We start from the raw sequence: 18,098 nt of genomic DNA on the forward strand, positions 1-18,098 counted from the left end.
TGATGACAAGGGCAGCCCAGTGTTAGGGTTCAGTTCCAGCTGATTTTATTTCCTTCCCGAAGAAAAAAAAAAAAAAAAAAAAAAAAGGAAAATAAAAACAAACAAAACAAAAAAGAGAGGTTATTTACAGAAGGTATATCAACAATCTGACAGGCAGTGAACTTGACATGGTTAGCTGGCATGATTTTTTTTCTTTTTTTTTCCCCTTTCCCCACGTTGTGTTGGGGTGGCCGTAGACCAAAAAAAAAAAAAAAAAAATCTACACAGCATATTGCACAGGATGGATGACCAAAAAAAGAACAAAAAAAAAAAGAACAAAAAAGTTAAACCCTTAACGGAACCACCTCATTAGGCAGACGTCCTAGTGCCTGTCATGTTATATTAACATACATAAACACACAATCTTCTTTTTTGCTTATTATAATACAGACTTAAATGTACAAAGATGTTTTCACTTTCTTCATCTTAAACACAACAGCTATAAACCTGAATACATATGCTATCATCATGCCATAAGAGACTAAAACAATTATATTTAGCGACAAATAGAAAGGATTAAATAGTCAAATACAAGAATGAAAAACGCAGTACATAGTGTCGCGAACTCAAACCGGCATTTCGATAGATCCAGTGGTTTAAACGGCACGTTTTTGCTTAGAAAAAAAGTGCAAAAGATGTGGTTTACAAGTTAAAGGTACAGGATCCCTTCTGTGTAAATGCACCAGTTGCTTCACTTCATCCGGGGACAGGTGGCTCCCCAAAACGGTAGCATACAGTGTAAATCCCTTCCCCGGGCCCCCAGCCGCCCCCTCCGCCAGAGGCGGGGGGCTGCGGAGCGGGCAGCGGCGGGGGCGGTGAGGGATGCTGTCACTTTAAGATGCCTGCAGATTGGAGTGTAAACATGGACAAAATAGGGGCTGATTCGTGGGTGTGTGAGAGTGTGAGTGAGCGTGAGCGCGCACACGCGTGTGAGATACTAACCAGCGGCCCTGTTGTTAAAATCAGGAAATCCAAACAGCGATTTACACCGATTTACACCCCCTTTATATATTTTTTACAAAAATACACTGAGAAAATAATCAAACGTTTTCATCTCTCTTCTCTTTTTGTTTTTAAAAGTGTCAAAAGTCTACATTTAAATATAAAAAATTAAAAGTTAAAACTCTAGCCCTTCAGTGAAGGAGACATAAAAATGGTGCGGGTAACAACGAGAACTACCAAAAAAGGACAAAGAAATACAAAGTCAAAAATGTTTGGCCAGTATAAATACGTCCACTTATAAAATGGCATCCGATTACATTTACAAGGAAAAAAAAAACAATACGAGGATGGAGCATCGGTGAGAAAAAACAGTCTTTTCATTTACAGCTATAAGGAACAAACACATACATACTCTGAGAAAAAATTTGGTCCTGAATTTTCATTTTTTTAAAGTCCAGCACAGATTTGAGTTGCGTTTGAATCCTTTAAAGAGTTAAGAATGAAAAAAAGCTGGTGATATTTTTGTAGGAATCAAACATAGCGCCATCTATCTGCTTTTATATTATCCTAACACTAGTTTTGTTTTTTTAAACTGTTCAACAGTCTTACAGAAATCTTGAAAAGATAGACAGAATAACATGCTATATTAAACCCCACCAGTGAAATAATCCAACACCATCACGATTCTGAGTAAGAAGAAAAAAACTACTTTTTTTTTGTATTTTCGCTTTTTTTTTTTCCTTTTTTTTTGCAAAAGCCATCGCCCTCAGTTTCCCCTGTACCACATCATGACAGAAACTGTTCCCATTCGGTCTCTGTTTCAAAAGAAGTTTTCAGTGTTCTTGAAGTTTCAGCCTTATTTTTCTCTCTACATATTACATGAGGTGACTGAGAAAAGCGCTGCCGCCTCCTTATCTGTACGTGCAAATCCATTTCAGTTTATTATTATTTACCCCCACCGTATTTCCAAGATAGCTCTCAAGTGTAAGTCTGGCTCTTCTCCGCTTAACTAGGATCTCAGTCCAGCTCCATCCACCTCCTCCTCCTCCCAGCATTGTTGCCTCTTCTCACCGCAGAAGAAACCGGGACAGGATTTCTCCCCGCAAATGTGAACTTTGCGAAAGATTTGGGTGGATTTTCTGTTCCTTTTTTTTTTCCCAAGCAGTTCTGATCGCTCTTTCTTTGGAAAGGGCGAATGCTCAAGACATCCAGTGTGCTCTCAGCACAACACATCGCTCCCCCTCCTCTTTATTCCTATAAAATGGGCAATAACAAAGAACCCAGAGGTGTGTGTGGTTTCCCCTCCCTCCCCCTTTCTCTGTCTCTCTTTTCAGGAAATAAAAAAAGGGAAAAGGACAGCGTCTCGCTCCCGCCAGTCTCTCAAAAAGCACCGTCAGGCTCCTCTCTCGGAGGGGGTGTGTGCGAGTCCGTCTGCAGCCGGAGGAAGGGGACTGCTGGCCTTTCCGCAAGGAGAGGGCGATCCCGCTCCTTCCCCAAGCTCAAAAAGCAGTCTTTCAACAGCCCCTTCCCAGAAACAAACAAAACACTTCCTCCCTCCCCAAAAAACCCCAAAATACAAACACCGAACAAAACAGAAAAAGACACAAAAGCGCCTGGCGGGGTGGGCGAGTCCTGCCGACAGCCACGCGCGCCGGTGCCTCCTCCAGCAGGGCCCGGCTCTCGCCTCAGTAAGTGAAGACCAGGTTGGAAATGCTGGACTCCAGCCAGTCCCCCGAGATCATCTCACTTACCTCCGGCGTGCAATAGTCCGGGAACTCAAAGTGCGAGCCCGAGCCAGGCTCGAAGTTAAAATCCAGGTCCCGGTCCAGCACCGAGGAGCTGAAGCTGCCCAGGGACATGCTCTCAAAGCCGGGGCTGGGGTTCAGGTCCAAGAGGTCGTCCTCAAACTCGTCGTCCGACGAAGAGGAGCCGGAGGAGGAAGAGGAGGAGGAGTGGGAGGACGCGGAGGAGGAATGCGCCGTCGAGGGGGCCGGGGAGGAGGCACGCAAGCTGGTGTAGCTGCGGTGATCCGAGGGCGAGCCGGAGCCGGAGGGCGAGGGGCAGGCGACGCCGCCGCAGTCCCCGTCGGGCCGGCCCGCGCCGCCGCCCCCCTCCTCGTAGAGGCTCAAGGGGTCGCCGGCCTCAGCCGAGCTGCTCAGCGTGGGGCTGCCGGGCACGGCGCCGCCCGGGGAGGCGGAGGCAGCCGCCGCCTGCCCGCTCCCGAAGATGTAGACACGCTTCAGCTTCTTCTCGGCGAGCGGCTTGCCGGGTCCCGAGGGCGCGCCCGCCGCCCCCCGGGGCTTGTAGAGCGCCTGGTGCTCGGGCGGCAGCAGCGCGGCCGACGGCTCCCCGGGGAACGGGGCGGCCTTGCCCCCCGCCGCCTTGCCGTGGGGCTTGCCGCCCGCGCCCGCGCCGCCGCCGCCCGCGGGGGAGGGCTTGGAGCCGCCGCCGCCGCCCTTCTTCGGGGCGGGCTTGGCGGGGGCCGCGGGGCCGCCGGAGCCGCCGCCCGCGCTGCCCCCGCCGGCGCCGCCCCCGCCGCCCTTGTCCGCCTTGTCGCCGGGCTTGGCGGAGCTGTTGCCCGACTTCACCTTCTTCCTGGGCCGGTACTTGTAGTCAGGGTAGTCCGCCATGTGCTTGAGGCGCAGCCGCTCCGCCTCCCGGATGAAGGGGATCTTGTCGCTGTCCTTGAGCAGCTTCCAGCGCTTGCCCAGGCGCTTGGAGATCTCGGCGTTGTGCATGTCGGGGGACTGCTCCATGATCTTTCGCCGCTCGATCTGTGACCATACCATGAAGGCATTCATGGGCCGCTTTATGTGCCCGCTGGGTGTCTTGCACCAGCTCGGGTCATCCGCCTTGCCCCCCGTGGAGGCGGTGGAACCCGGCGTGGGGGAGGAGGCGATGCCCAGCTCGATGCCGGCCCCGGAGTCGGAGGTCTCGGCGGCCAGCAGCGCCTCCGTGTTCTCCGCCGTGTTGGTCTGCTGCACCATCGCGGCGGCGGCGGCGGGGGGCTCGCCGGGGCTCAGCGCCGCTCCGGCGCGGGGCAGGGCGCGCAACTTCTCACAGCGGCACCGGGACGGCGCAGCCCCCCGCGGCCGCGCCCCCGCTCCCCGCACCACTTGTACTTCCACACCGGCGCCTCGTCCCCGGCGGCGCGGTCCTCTCCCCCTCGAGGCAGCGGCGGCGGCGGCAGCAGCAGGAGCGGCGGGGCCGCCCGCGGTCAGACAAGAGTTTCTGCAAAAGCAGCGCCGCGAGCCGCCCGTCCAAGTTTGCTTTTTTTTGTTTTCTTGGGGTGTTGGGCTTTTTTGGTTGGGTTTTTTTTTTTGGAGGGGGGTGTCGGTCTGCTTTTTTTCCTCACCACATCGGGTTTCCCCCCTCCCCGAAGCAGCTGGTCCAGTTCACAAGCGCGTTCCGCCTGCCCGCGGCGTTTCAGGAGAGCGGCACTCCTGCCGCCGAAAGTCTCTCAGCGCTGGGCACGGCCAGCGTGCACCGCCGAGGGGGAGGGGGGAGGCGGCGCGCCCCCGAAGCCCCGAAAATCCCGGCTCCAGGACCCGTGGTGGCGGCGGGGTCGGCGGCCAGGAGTTTGTGCAGGTTGGATTTGTCAGTTGCGAGGTACCGGGCGACAAGGAAACCCCTCGGGATAAGGCAAAAAAAAAAAAAAAAGGAAAAAAAAAGAAAAAAGAAAAATAAGAAATAAGAAGGCAAAAATAATAATAATTTTAAAAATCGCCGTAAAAAAAGAAAAATAAAAGAGCGCTCGTGCATGAACGAGTGTGTACGTCCCCGGCAGGAAGAGCGGCGAGCCGGGCGCCCAGCTCCGTTCTCCTCCTCGTCCTCTGCTGACGGCGGTGCTGCTGCTTGCCGCTCCGCGCCCGCGGAGCCCCGCGGAGCCGCCGCCGCCCCCCGCGCTCGCCCGCCGGGCGCTGCCCCGCGCCCCCCGCACGCCGCGCTCCGCCGGCCGCAGCTGAGAGCGGACCCCGCGCCCGCCCCGCGCCGCTTTATCCTTTCGCAGCCCGCCCCGCGGCCAATCGCGCGCTGTATCCAACGCCCTCCGCGTGCCAAGCCCCGCCCGCCTCCCCGGGATTGGCGGCCGGCGCGGAGCGGTAATAATGGCCGCGTGCAATGGGAAGCGCCCGCGCTGACCTCATTCCCGGCGGCGGGGCGAACTTTTTAAAAGGGGCAGGAGGGCAGCTCCGCGCGCCGCCCCGCGCCTCGCCGCGCACGTGCCCGCGGCCCCCCGGCCCCCCGCCCCCCGGCCGCGCTCCTCCCTCCCCTCCTCCCTGCCGGGGGAAAAAAATCAGGAAATCAGCAGAAATCATCATAATACAAATAATTAAAGAAAAAGAAAAAAAAAAAAAAAAAAAGAAGAAGAAGAAAGGGAGAACGGGGAACCAAGGCGTCCCGCCCCCGTGCGCCGCGGCTGCGGGGCGGCGAGCGCGGACACCTGCCCGCACAAAGGGCCGGGACGCTGCTCCCGCCGCCCCGCAGCCGCCGCACGCCCAGCGGGCAGCGCTGCCCGGGGGATGCCGGAGGGCGCCCCGCGCCCGTCCCCACGCCCACATGCGGAGTGTCACGGAGGGGTCGCCAGCCCTGCAGAAGCGCCCGGGAGGCGCTGCCGTCACGCCCCCTCCGCCGCGGAGCCGGAGCGGAGCGGAGCGGCGCAGGGGGTGGGACGGCACCGGCGGCGGGCACCTCCCGCGGGGCGCCGGGCCCCGCACCGGGCAGGGCGCTGAGCAACGCTGCCGCCCGCCCCAAATTCCCCGGCGCGGAGCGAGGAAGAGGTGTTGCCCTTATCGCGTTTTTACCCTCCGACCCCTCTCCTGCGTTTCGCTACCTGCCGCTCCCGCATGCCGCGGTCCCACCGAGACGCCCGATCCCGGGGACAGGCTGCGACTGGGGGTCCCGGCCCGTCCCCTCCGGGTCCCCAGAGAGCGGGAGGGGCCGCGGGAGGAAGAAGCGGGAGGAAGAAGCGGGGCGCAGCCGGCAGGCAGGTACGGCCCTGGCGGGGAGGTGCTGCCGCGCCTCTGCCGTGCGCCCCGCCGAGCAGGGCCCCCCCTCCCCGCCTCTCCGGGGTTCTTCCCGGGCTGAAGGTGCTCTTCGGGTATTGCTGTTCGGTCTCATGCGCCCCTCCCTCTGTCCTGCCACGATCAGTAATGAAGAAAACCAGGGCAGCGAGGTCAGGCGCTGTGCAGCACCCCCTCAGGCCTTGTGGCATCAACCTCCCCTCCAATATTCAGGTAAAGGGGGCAGTAAGACCATAAAAACAATGGCAGTGTTACTTCCAAAAGATTCCTCACATCACTCATCAGGCCAGGGACCAGAAAAGCTATTAGGCAAAACACAGCACCAGTTAAAACTATCTTTTTCTTTTTTTTTTTTTTTTTTTCTACACAACACCCATTAGAAACACCTTTTTAAATCAGAAGCAAAATAATGGTTGGATATAGCTAAAATATCTAAGAGGTCTAAAAATAAGTTGTATATAGTTGCAAGAAAATTTATGGTAGGATCCTTTAGCAGAGCTTCTAGCTGGATTGAGAACAGGCTTTGAATATTAAGATCTCACACTGGACTCAAAGAACACGGCTGTGAAGTGCTGAGAAAAATCCTGAATTCTCAGTACCTCCCTGGGTAGGCCACCTACATTACTGAGACTGTTTACAAAGATACAAATTAAATTATAGCTTTGCTTGCAAAAATAATACATTGGTTCCTCATACAGCCTCTGGTCAAGATTGGATAAAATATTGCTTTCCTCTAGGCTGACGACATCCAGTGACATCAGTGGAGTTTCTCACCTTCACACTTTGTAAGTAGTAAATTATGCTGTGTTTTTCCCCTGCAGCCCCAAAGCTAAGATCAAATCTGTTCTACCCTATACAACCAACATCTACAGAAAAGGAGGCTCACTGTGGGTTTGGTGTCAGGAATAAGCCCTGGCTTTTGCTTACACTCTTGGTATTCATGTGCAGCAGCATGAAAAACTGGGACTGGGAGCAGTCAGTAGCTTCTGGCTGCTCCACCTGTCAGCATGGTATCCAGCAGGATTTCAACCCCCAACTGTTGTATTTTACATATAAATATCAATTTGTTTAAACTACAAAGCAAGTAAAATATTCCCATGTTTCCAGACACAAATTAAAGCAAAACAAATAAACCCCAAACTGATAGGCAAACAAAAAAGAAAAAGCATAAGAAATTTTTCACTTGTTTATGTTAAGTTCTGCAAGGTCCTGACCACCATGAATAAAATTCATCTCCAGGTGAGGAGTTGTCTTCCTGATCAAAGCAGCCACATCAATTTAATATTGGTTCAAAAAGTGGGGATGGATGGAAGACTATTATTTCCTGAACAAAAACTCCACAAAAGTGAAATTTAGGACTACTTAATAAAGCAAGTGTAAGAACACGATGTGAAACTCTATAAAAAGCATTTTACAACAATTTCTTAGCTGTTTCCTCAAAGTTAATTGCTTCCACCCCTCATCCTCCAGTGGCGGACTGAAAATACTTTCCAGCTCCCCAAATTTTTTAAGCCTAGGCATAAAGCACGAGCATTCAACTTCCGTCTAAAAATGAAGTTTTAAGAGTATTGGCAAGGCTTCTCCTCGTTTTACAACTTAAAAACCCTTGAAACTCCCTTTCTGTTTCCTGCAGGCTCCGTGAGGCCGGGGATGCGGCGCGGGACGCGAGGTGGCAGCGCTGAGCCTCTTCTGCCAGACGTGGGAAAACGCGGAGCTAGCGAACACGCGATTATTATTGTTTTAATTTTTTTTCCCCCCTGTGGTTTTATGGAGCAGCATAAGCTGCAAGTTTCTGACTGAAATTCGGTGGGTTTCCGTCAAAGAGCGGCAGTGCCCACGCAGTCAGCTGTACGCCGCCGGAACAGCGTGCGAGTGATGCCAAACCCCGATGCGGGGTTTAAGGGCAGGGGCACTGAAAACACACCGGGACCTGCAGCTCGCCTTGCACATGGAGCAAGAGAGATTGCTCAGGAACAATAACTCTGGGCAAATCTACTGCAGGACTGGGCACTTAAAGCATTGATTCCAGCATTCCTATCCCTGGAAGTGTTCAAGACGGGGTTGGATGGGGCCCTGAACAGCATGATCTAGTGGGTGGTACCCCTGCCATGGCAGGGGGTTGGAACTAGGTCATCCTTAAGGTCCGCTTCGACCCAAATCGTTCTGTGAATCTGTGGTTGACTGCAGGTGCTCTGTGTGAATCAACACGCAATCCTCACCGGTTAAAACGTCTTAAGGACACGCAGATTTAGCACCGCTCTTCCCCCCACCTCGCTCTTCTGTTTTAAACTGAGGGTTACCAGCGCACAGGCTCCTTTAACTGCAGCCCTTGCCGTTGGTCTTTTCCACACCCCCAGCTCCGTCGGCTGTGGGAAACGCTTTGCAACCTACTCCGTCTGAGCTCTCGGGAGCAGACCTTCCCTCCCGTGAGCGTGTTCCTGCGTGCCCCCGCCGGCGCGGAGCGCTTCCCTGCCCTGGCGCAGCGCAGCCAGGAGCCCCGCGGGTGCCGCGGCCGCCTCTTACCCCCTGCAGCCTCCCCGCTCCGCAGCCGCCCCGGCGCGGCCGCTCGGCTTCACTGACACGCAGTCAGTTCCGCGCTGTGCGCCCAGCGGCCCGCAGGGATGCGCGCAGCGGCGCGGCTGTGCCCGCAGGGATGCGCGGCTCTCCGCGCCCCCGCCGCCCCACGAGGTGCCCGCGGCGGGGCAGGGCCCGGCCGTGCTCACCCGCACCGGAGGGGCAGGGCTCTGACCAGGGCACGTCCTGAGCAGTGACATCCGAGGGTCGTCCAGCGATCCTAGGGGACACGCTGCGGGGAATAAATGAATGAGTGAAAGGGATTCACTAACATCTTGTTTCCCGTGCCCCGTGACAGGCATCCACAGGGTAGGGAAAGGTGGCATCTTATTTATCTTGAAGAAACCCCTCTATTATTTCTAAGTGTTTTCCTCTGTAACACATATTTTTCCTGACATTTTGCGCCACATTTGAAATAGGTGTATTTGGGTTATTTCAACCTTCTTGAACTGCAAATGACAAGGCCAGAGCAGTGGTATGCCACTGAAGAACACACTCCCCACCACCTTCCTATTGCCTATTTTGATCCAAAGAAAATAAAGTAGTCGAAATGCTTGCCATTAAGGGGGAAAAATAAAAAAAGGCATGGCTTTTGAAATAACATGATGATAACAGATATTCATCAAAGATCAAAGAGCGTGCTTAAGGATCAGAGGTGTAAACTGAGACATGAAAGAGGGCCCTCCTTCTTCGTCCTGTTTGCAAGAAGAAAACTCCATTGTACAATTGCATCACTCCGATTCACAGTGTACTTTTATTTAAGGTGATTCATAAATGCTTTGAACTCTCTCCGATAGCTTTGTGGAGAAGAACTTTTATTACTGGGAAGTGTTTTATGGAGGATATTATTTACTTAGGAGTGAAAATCTGTTGCCTAAAGTTCTATGGTATTGTTTCCTTCCAGACTGTATATTCACTTGCATTTTACTTGAATACAAGCCTGTACATAGACACCCAGTGCTCCTGTTATGAAATGCCAACACTTTTCTAGCTCATTTAACAAAATAAGTAGGTAGGAATCCATTTGCATATACATATTTATATTAATTCAGATATTTATCACTTTTATGTAAATGGTTTGGGAGGACAGGAACACCTCTCCAGTGATTTTAGTAAGAAAATATAATAATGCTTTCTATCCTTTATCCACTTTGTGACTTTTTAAGTTTCAATTTGTTCTCTAAGAGTAACACCAGTTCAAAAAGCTCTGCCAAAAATATTAATAATAAAGAAACTTGGAAACACATTGTTTGCATTTACTTAAAAGGAGAACTGCATCTCCTATTAAATCCTGTAACATTTAGTAGACTTTTTTTGTTGTTGTTTTTTAACAGCTTTATATAAGAAGAGTTTTTAGTTCATTTAAAAAAAAAAAAAAAAAAAAAAACAAAAACCAAAAAAACCCCAACGTTTTGGCAAGCCTTTTCTGCAAAGTGAAAAGCCACAAGGTTGAAGAGGAATTACCGGTCTGCTGCATATGTAGCAGCGGATTGCATATGCATGAGCTGCAGCTGCGTGAAGGCCACCCCGGGAAGGGGAGCCCAAGAGGAGAGCCAGCGGAGGGGAGCTGGCGGTGCCTGCAGCCAGCTCTCTGACAGGGCCCATCCTTCCTCCCTGCAGGAGGGTCAGGGAGCCAGGGCCCCACTTCTTTGGACCACTGCACTTTTTGAACGCGTTCCTCACCTCTGCCCCTTAAGTTCCCTCCCAGCCATCTGTGTTCTCCTTCCTGCTTGCCCTCACCTTCCCCTGCCTTCTACAACCTTATCTCCACCGCCCGTGTAACGTTCAGCTCATCTTTTCCTGCCATCTCTATGAAGGAGCAAACAGCTGCCAGCAGGCAGTTCAGCAGAAGCCCACATAGTACCAAGAATGAAATAATATTTGTGCCCACTTCCACAACATCATGATGTCACCCAGATTTTAGCATCACTGATAAGAGGGAGCTACAAAACCACTGTGCATTGAGTTAAATGTGGGTTGTTTTTAAGGATCTTCAGGTGGGATGCTGCATACTATTACATTCAGTGTATAAATGTCTTCTTGTATTAAGAAAAATGTTGCTTGTACTTACTCCTCCTGGAAAGGAAGGATAAGGTATTCCCTGGGCACACAGGAAAAATATGTTTTTTAAAATGAAGATCTTAGCATTTCTGACTCGGTTTTTGCAAGGTCATTTCTTTAGTGATATATTTAAGATAATTAAACTAAGGGAGGGGGGGAGAGAAAAATATCCTGCATACTGTTTAGTTGTGAAAATGGTCCTTTTTTTCTTTTGCAAGCTCTGGGTTATTAACCAGTGATTTTCAACAGGATCCAACTCTAAGTAAAAAAAATCCTCTGGCAACCTGCAGGCAGCTTGGGTTATCTATGTACAAGGTATTCTGGCAGTAGTAGACAAAAGAGTGGTCTATCATTTCCAGCATTAGAGAGTGTTTATTTGTTATCATAAAATTGCCTTTGTACTCAAAAAAATCTATCACCCTCCATTCAGCCCAATATTCTTCAGACATTAATGGATTAATTCCTGTCAAACAGTTTTTATTTAACTTTTCTGATTTGATGTTCCTGATGCACAGATCAAAAACAGCTAGATCAGGTTCTGTTGGGAAGAGGCAAAATACATTTAAATCTAAAATGAATGAGAGAAAAAAGTAATTTTTTCTTTTCCTTTTTGTGCTCTGGACAAATAGAAGTTTGGCTTTCATCCTGGTTCCTTCCATATAATTGTTCTTAATGATGGTGCTGGTGTGATAACTAGTAAGTAGATTTTGTTTTTTAATCTTTTCTGAATAGATTGCTCAAATGATATCACTCTGTACTTGCCAGTGTCTCTTCTGTAATCTCTGAGACCTATCTCGCTTAGGCTGTTTGTGCAGAATAAGTTTATTAGTTTGATATTAAACATGAATATTTATTTAGAAATAATAATTTTTTAAAATCTTGTTTTCTCAGAAAATTGTATCTTTTTGAACAGAATGAAGAAGGTGGTGGAATACTATCCCATGTAATCCTGATCTAGCTTTCACACTCAAGTGGTGTATACAGCAGTTATCTCAATGTGCAGGTGTGCTCAAGTGAGGCACAATGTCTGAATTTGCGTTGCTCTATAGAGTTTGTATTCAAGTGTGAATTCGTTACTGTGAGAAATAAATTGTCTGTATGGAACTTCAGAAAACTGGAATATCATGCACTATAAGAATCAGGCATTTTCTATGTCTTTTCCTAAATTTAAATCATGAGCTCCTGTGTTTCCACCAATAACACAAATTCTGGTTTCAGAATAGGTATCCAAAATTTATTTTAAAAAACCCCATAACTTTGAATTTTGCTTTATAAAATTATTGTGTTATTTAAATTGTATGAGTATGCTAGTGTACAGTAATTTTGTGGATTATAAATGTAGCAGTTGAAAACCATTACAAATCTTGTATTTCTGCTAATTAAAAGTCTTCCACAGAAAGGTTACCTGCTAAACTTTTGTTGTTTTTTTTGGGACTGCCTTTGAAATTGGAGGTGTAAATCTTGTTGAGAAGTTAGAAAATATCACTGTATTCAGGAAGACTGTGCACATCCAAATGGTCTGTTCTTACTCTCATTTAACTGATTTTTTTTTTTTTTTACTCCTTATTTTAGTGTCTGGCTGATGGGCACCTTCGAATGACATGGGGGTGACTTCCACAAATCAGTAGTCTGCTCAGAATTATTGGTAAATTACACGTTTATATGCCAAGTAAGATGTTTCATAATGGCCTTACAACGCAAGTATCTCCCAGATAATACAGAAAGACAACATTTACACCAACATTGCTCAGACTTCATCAAACCTGCCTTCACCAGGAGTCCGAGGTCTGCTCCTTCATGCTCTCCTCCTGGTCTTTGTGGAGCCTGTGAGGTGGAAGGTGACGGTGCTGGTGGGTGATGCTGCAGCATCCCCATGCACGGACATTCCAGGGCTGGAGTCACCGGGAGCTGCCCACGCGTGCCCCAGGGCCGGGGCGGGGTTGGAGGCACGCACTTCTTGCAGTTTTCCTTGGGCTCTCACCCCTGTGACATAAAGCACTGGAGAAAGCCTCTGCTGGGGTGGCCCGGGTGTTATGTGGGAACAGTGTAGATGCTTCACAGAGTGTGGAAGTAACCAGGATCCAAGGCTGCATCTCGTGTCTTGTAGCCGATGTGTTAAGTAAGGCTCATTCCGGAGGTGTGTGACTGTTAAGGAACAGCTCTGAGGCACCATGGCTGCTACAACGAGCACGTGCAGATGCACAGCCACTGTGCTCAAGATTTCTGTGTATGACCTTGTCAAGGGAGAGAAAAAAATTGCTGGCAGAAAAAAATAGCGAGACCATTAGGAGAAAAAATTCCAGCATTTAGGCGACAGAGCTAAAAAAGACAGAAGGTATCAAGTTCCTTTAGAAATACACACTGGAGGCACTTACTTTTTAGGATAGATATACCCTGCAGTCTGTGGTGTGGTGTAAAAATACCTGAGCTAACCGTATATGAGCCATCTCGGGCACCAGAAACAACACCAGCTTTTTAGGTTCTCACCCTTGTTTAATGCATCCCATCAGCAGTGATTCCAGGGTGGCTCCAGTTCTCTGAGGTACTTACACAGCAGCTGGGAACGGGCTGTGGTGCTGCCTGGCTCTTGTCTGGCTGGTCCCCTGTGCACAAATCTTCTCCCCACTCCATCCTGAGGGAAGGCTTCACCAAGTAAGCACCATCAGGCTTTTGGCTTCTTTGCATAACTTCACCAGCCCACAGCTTCTCGTGTCTTGAACTTTATTTCACTGTTCTCAGCCTCTAGTACAACTTCTGCACTAATTTGTTACTAATACCATAAAGGAAATTTAATCAGCAATGACCCAGAGCACAGCTCTCATTCCATCCAGCTTTGCAAAAATTTACCTATGGGTGGTTTATTGATTTCCTCTTCAGAATCACACACAGCAAGTAAGAAGAAAAATTGGCCACCTACTGATGAAGATAAAAATCATACATTACTTAATCTTTCTCAAGTAATCTATTTTTGTTTTTTCCTTTTTCTTATCCTAGAAATATATTGCCATCTTTACTGCTATAAATGGAAGAAGTTCTGCTGTTCTTACATAGATATATGCTGATGTATTTAGTAATCTTATATGCTTCATATCTATATTCAGCAACAGAGGTTTGAAAATGCCTGCTGCTGTACATCAGCAGCTTGAAGCTGCTTCTCAGAAAAGCTCGACATGTAATGCCAAAATTACTGCAAACTAGGGGAGAGAAGTGGTGTCTGACTGCTCTTTGGATTGTTCACTGAGTTCTAAGCAAATCCAGCTGTGAAAGGATATCTGACACTCAACTATCTCACAGCCATGGTAAGACTTCAACTCAGACATTTGATTGTATTTACTTTTTTTTTCCCTCCTGCAATTGTTCTTCTTTTGGAACACAGGGCAACAGCGCTATATTAAGCAGTGACAGGAGCGGTGGAATCTGTTGTTTAATGAGGGCTGTAATATTCATGCTGGCTGCTGTGATATGCCATTACTTAAATGAGAGACTTGTATAGCTGATACTGTCATTTGAAACAATGACAAATTACAGCACAGGTACATTTTCAGCAGTATGGTTGAGCAGTTTTTTAAGGTTTAGTTAATAGAGTAGAGAACAGTATCTAGCTGGAGTAAAAAAATTATTCAGCTGGAGTAAGAAAAGGTTCTGTATTCAGGGCACTCATTAATCATTAATCATTCCTTATTTATCATTCCGGCTTCGGATTCTTCAAATTGACTTGCAACTGCTAGGTCTGGCTGCACATGTAGCACGTCTACTCAGGACTTCAAGACACCTCTCTGGCAGCATCTTCCCATGACAAAGCAGGAAAATATCCTGCTGGTTTGGTCTGTGGTACCCCCCTGTTGTGCCCCAGGAAGGGTGCCAGGTCCCCCTGCGCCGATGGCATTGTCCTGCAGGAGCGGAGCAGGCGCTGCCTGGGTGTTTCCCAGCCCTGCGTGTGCTCCCCGGGCCCTCTCAGGTGTGCTGCCCTCGCTGAGGAGATGCCCACCCCAGCACTGATGTGTGGAGGGGGCAGCAGCTCTGGAGGGGATGGCTGCTGCTTTCTCGGGGGTGACAGAAGCCTTGCACGCCTTGGTCTCTGCTCTTCACAGCTGCCCTCTTCTGCTCAGCATTTTGACACCCATCCATGAGTAGGCAAGGCAGCATCCGAACACCACACGTGCAATGAACTTTCTCTTCTTGTGTGCTTTTTCTAGCCAGAAAATAAGGGATAGCCAACAGCAGCAGCAGCACCATTATCTGTTACTCAGGAGCTGTTTGTGACTCTCTCAAGCTCTTGGTAGGTTAACCTGTAGTTTTGTTCAAAACCATAGGACACCTTGCAAGGCCTTTGCAGTCCTGAAGGCAATTTCACTACAGAGCTATTCACTATTCATTATTTCCTCTCTCCATCAGAAACAAACACATTGAGATTACTTATTCTGTCCACACTGGTGAGGTACAGTCTCATTTATTTGATTTGCTCCTTCTTTCTTTAAAAGCAGGAACACACCATGGCAAACTTTGCACAAACTATAGAAAAACAAATCCACTGCATACCATTTTTTCCCTTATTATTTAGTTTATTATTTACCAAAGGAAAAAAACTCCCCACCAACAACAGTTACTCTGCATTTATCACAGTGAATAGTAGAAAGCATGTGATTCTTATGGTAAGCAGCAATTTACAGATGGCCAGGTGCAAACAACATAGCTAATCTTATCATGAATTTGCTTTATTCGCAGCTGCAACAGTTGGTGTCAGTTAATAGGTTACCAACCATGAAGTATATTTATTTCCTTTTATCTTGCTTTAGGGCCACAGAAATGATTTGTAAACTGTCCTAGATCTTGAATTTACATTTCATTTTAGTGTGCGTGGGATTTTTGTTATTTAGTTAGTTCTACTCAGGAAGAAAATGACAATGTCTTTCAGAGAACCCATTTTGTTTTCATTTTATCAATTTCCTTTTCTAGGGATTTAGAAACTCTAAAGTAGTGTGCTCTCTGGGCTTCTAATTTACAATAAAACAGAGGGTTTTTTCAAGCGTAATTTTTTCTTTTCTCAGACTGATCTATCATTGATGAGCACTTATTTTTGCCTGTTTAGTGCCATCAAGTCACTACCAGACTTTCCAAATAGTCAAACACAATCTTTATAAGCTGAGTTTTAAATACTGGTCATAAAAAAAAGGTAAGTTTTAAATTCTCTTCTTAGCTCCATGGCTCACACTGTGGACAGCAGGATGTGTAGATATATATGCAGCAGTGAACCAATCAAATAAACCATATAACCTAGAAAGCTTCCCATATTCTGGTACAAAAATAAAGATGCTGTTTAAAATGAATGTACATGTTCCTTAATAATGAGTAATTTCCAGTTTTTGTAATGTGTGACAGTCTTGGTTGTGTTATTTTGGGGTTTCTGCCTTCACTTACATCAAGACCATTTTGTGTTAGATAAATAGTGATAAAATAAATAATTCCTTGATACTTATATGTGTTTTTCTTAAATTTATCTTCAGATCTGCTTCTCAACAAAAGGAGTTTTAATCATAAAGAGCACAACTATTAACTCATTTCCATGTGAGTAAGTCAGGTGTTCTTAAAAGTAATGAAATTGCACATGTAAATAGTTTTAAAAAAAGAGCCAAAGAGAAAAGAATTTGGGATTTTGATCCTGAGGATGGTTTTAAAATGCACAACCAGCAGTGTCTTATCATTGGCATAGAGCACCATATATATGCATAGTAATTGGAAACAGTTAAATGTGTGAATTTAAGGGACCTGAAGAAATAATGCAGGGAATAATATTCAGATTAGCCCCCTTCTCTGCACAAATTGTTTTGAGATGGATTGGAATTCTCTCTCACTTTTTATTCTGAATTATGTTTTCACCTTTAAATCATTTTTATTGCTCTGATTCTTAATCCTAGCATTATATTTGCACTGCTGTATAAAACACTAAAAAGAAGATCTTTGCTAAAAAGGCCTGTTTTTCATAGATTTTTTTAAAAAAACCAACAGTTTTTCATAGATTGAACATCTAAGATGAAGTTTTTAAAGCTTTTTATAATTTGAAATAGATACTGTTTGGGTGCATCCGAAGATTTTGCACAAAGTGACCTTTTTTCAACCACTGACCTGTCTTTGAAGGCTCTGGTGTTCATCCTCCTTATTGCTCATCACATTACTGTAGATGGGAAGACTTCTCCAACTAAGGCTAAAATTTCCCCAGGTATATCGGCATCAGTTGCTGTGTCACTGGGATTGGAGACAGAATCATCTAGATTGAAAAAGAGATTGTAAAAATGCATTAATTTACAGTTAAGGAAATAGGGCCATAGTAGCAATTTTTAAGCTTCCAGCTTAAGGACCTCTAGTTGTTGGAAGGTCAAGTTACTGCATTACCTGATTTAGTTGTCAAATCTGTACTTTACTTTCACAGATTGACTATTTGAATAGTTGACTGCTTATGCTTGGTGACATATGTTACTTCCAGTCCAAAGCAGAAGATACTAGCACGTGTATGCACATCCAGCTGCTGGGATGCCACGGACATCATGCTGAGTTCCCTCCCTGTCTGCACTGTGGGATGGGAACGGGGGTGCATGTGGCCTCGTATCAGCACTGTGGGGCCTGAATGTTCTCCTTTTCCCTTTTTCTCTAAGGCTGAGACCTGCTCTTACCAGTAGCAAGGACTATAACTTGCTTTCCTTGTCTCTGGCCCATCCTTCTCTCCAGTGTCTGTCAGTGTGATTTCAGTGTTTTACTGCCAAGCAAATCAAAGAAGAAAGGCATAAGAGTAGTGCCCCATTTTGTGTGGCAGGAGGATGTTAGGCAAATGCTGTTCTCTGCCCAGGTCAGTCCACAGAGCTGGACACCCTGTAGAGACACTCAGGGCATCAGAGGTTCCCACCAGCTTTGCACTGAAGAGAAACCAACTGTAAAAGTGCAGGAGCAATACCACTCCCAGCCAGTCTGGTCCCCAGGGAGATCCACCTCTTCTCTGGAAGCTGGGGCAAGGTGTTGGAGTCTCCCAATTCCCATGACATCTTCTTGCTGACCAAGGCATGCTTCTCAGCAGCTTTAACACTTGGGTCATGTTTTCATGTCTTTTTCTCCCGAAGCAAAGAGAGTGAGAATGTTTTGGCTGTTTGCCAAGGAAATACTGTGGCTCAGGTGTCATCAAAGGTCTCTAGGTATCAGGATTCTATATACTTCCTTATTATATTACTATTTTTGACTGCAGCCCCGTGTAATCCAGTGAAGCAAAAACTAATCCACTGAAGGAAGTTTTAGTCTTAGGAAGTGCAGGGTTCATATAATTTTCCCTAGGGACACAGGTGAGTGCACAGCTGAAAGGGGTGCCATGTTGGAGAGAAGTGCTGCTCTGTGCCCCCCTGTGACAGTCCCAAGTGCAGCACAAACCACCAGCTGCTGAAGTGCTCATCACCCTCTTTGTGTCTGTCTGTTCTTTTA

At 47.6% G+C, this 18,098-nt stretch overlaps 1 protein-coding gene and 1 long non-coding RNA gene across 2 annotated transcripts; one reads left to right on the forward strand and one right to left on the reverse strand.

The window, feature by feature from the left end:
* Nucleotides 1–204: 204 nt before the first annotated feature.
* SOX4 (SRY-box transcription factor 4) lies at nt 205–4,949 on the reverse strand. Its single transcript, XM_064422669.1, has one exon. It carries the CDS (start codon nt 3,966–3,968, stop codon nt 2,667–2,669), a length of 1,302 nt encoding a protein of 433 aa, XP_064278739.1. The 5' UTR covers nt 3,969–4,949; the 3' UTR covers nt 205–2,666.
* Nucleotides 4,950–15,434: 10,485 nt separating this feature from the next.
* On the forward strand, nt 15,435–17,677 carry LOC135288202 (uncharacterized). The gene is made up of 4 exons (XR_010351456.1): nt 15,435–15,490; nt 15,686–15,810; nt 16,142–16,202; nt 17,065–17,677. It is a non-coding gene; the product is annotated as an uncharacterized LOC135288202 (long non-coding RNA).
* Nucleotides 17,678–18,098: the final 421 nt, after the last annotated feature.

This window comes from Passer domesticus, chromosome 1 (genome assembly GCF_036417665.1).
Source record: "Passer domesticus isolate bPasDom1 chromosome 1, bPasDom1.hap1, whole genome shotgun sequence".
Classification (NCBI taxonomy): domain Eukaryota; kingdom Metazoa; phylum Chordata; class Aves; order Passeriformes; family Passeridae; genus Passer; species Passer domesticus.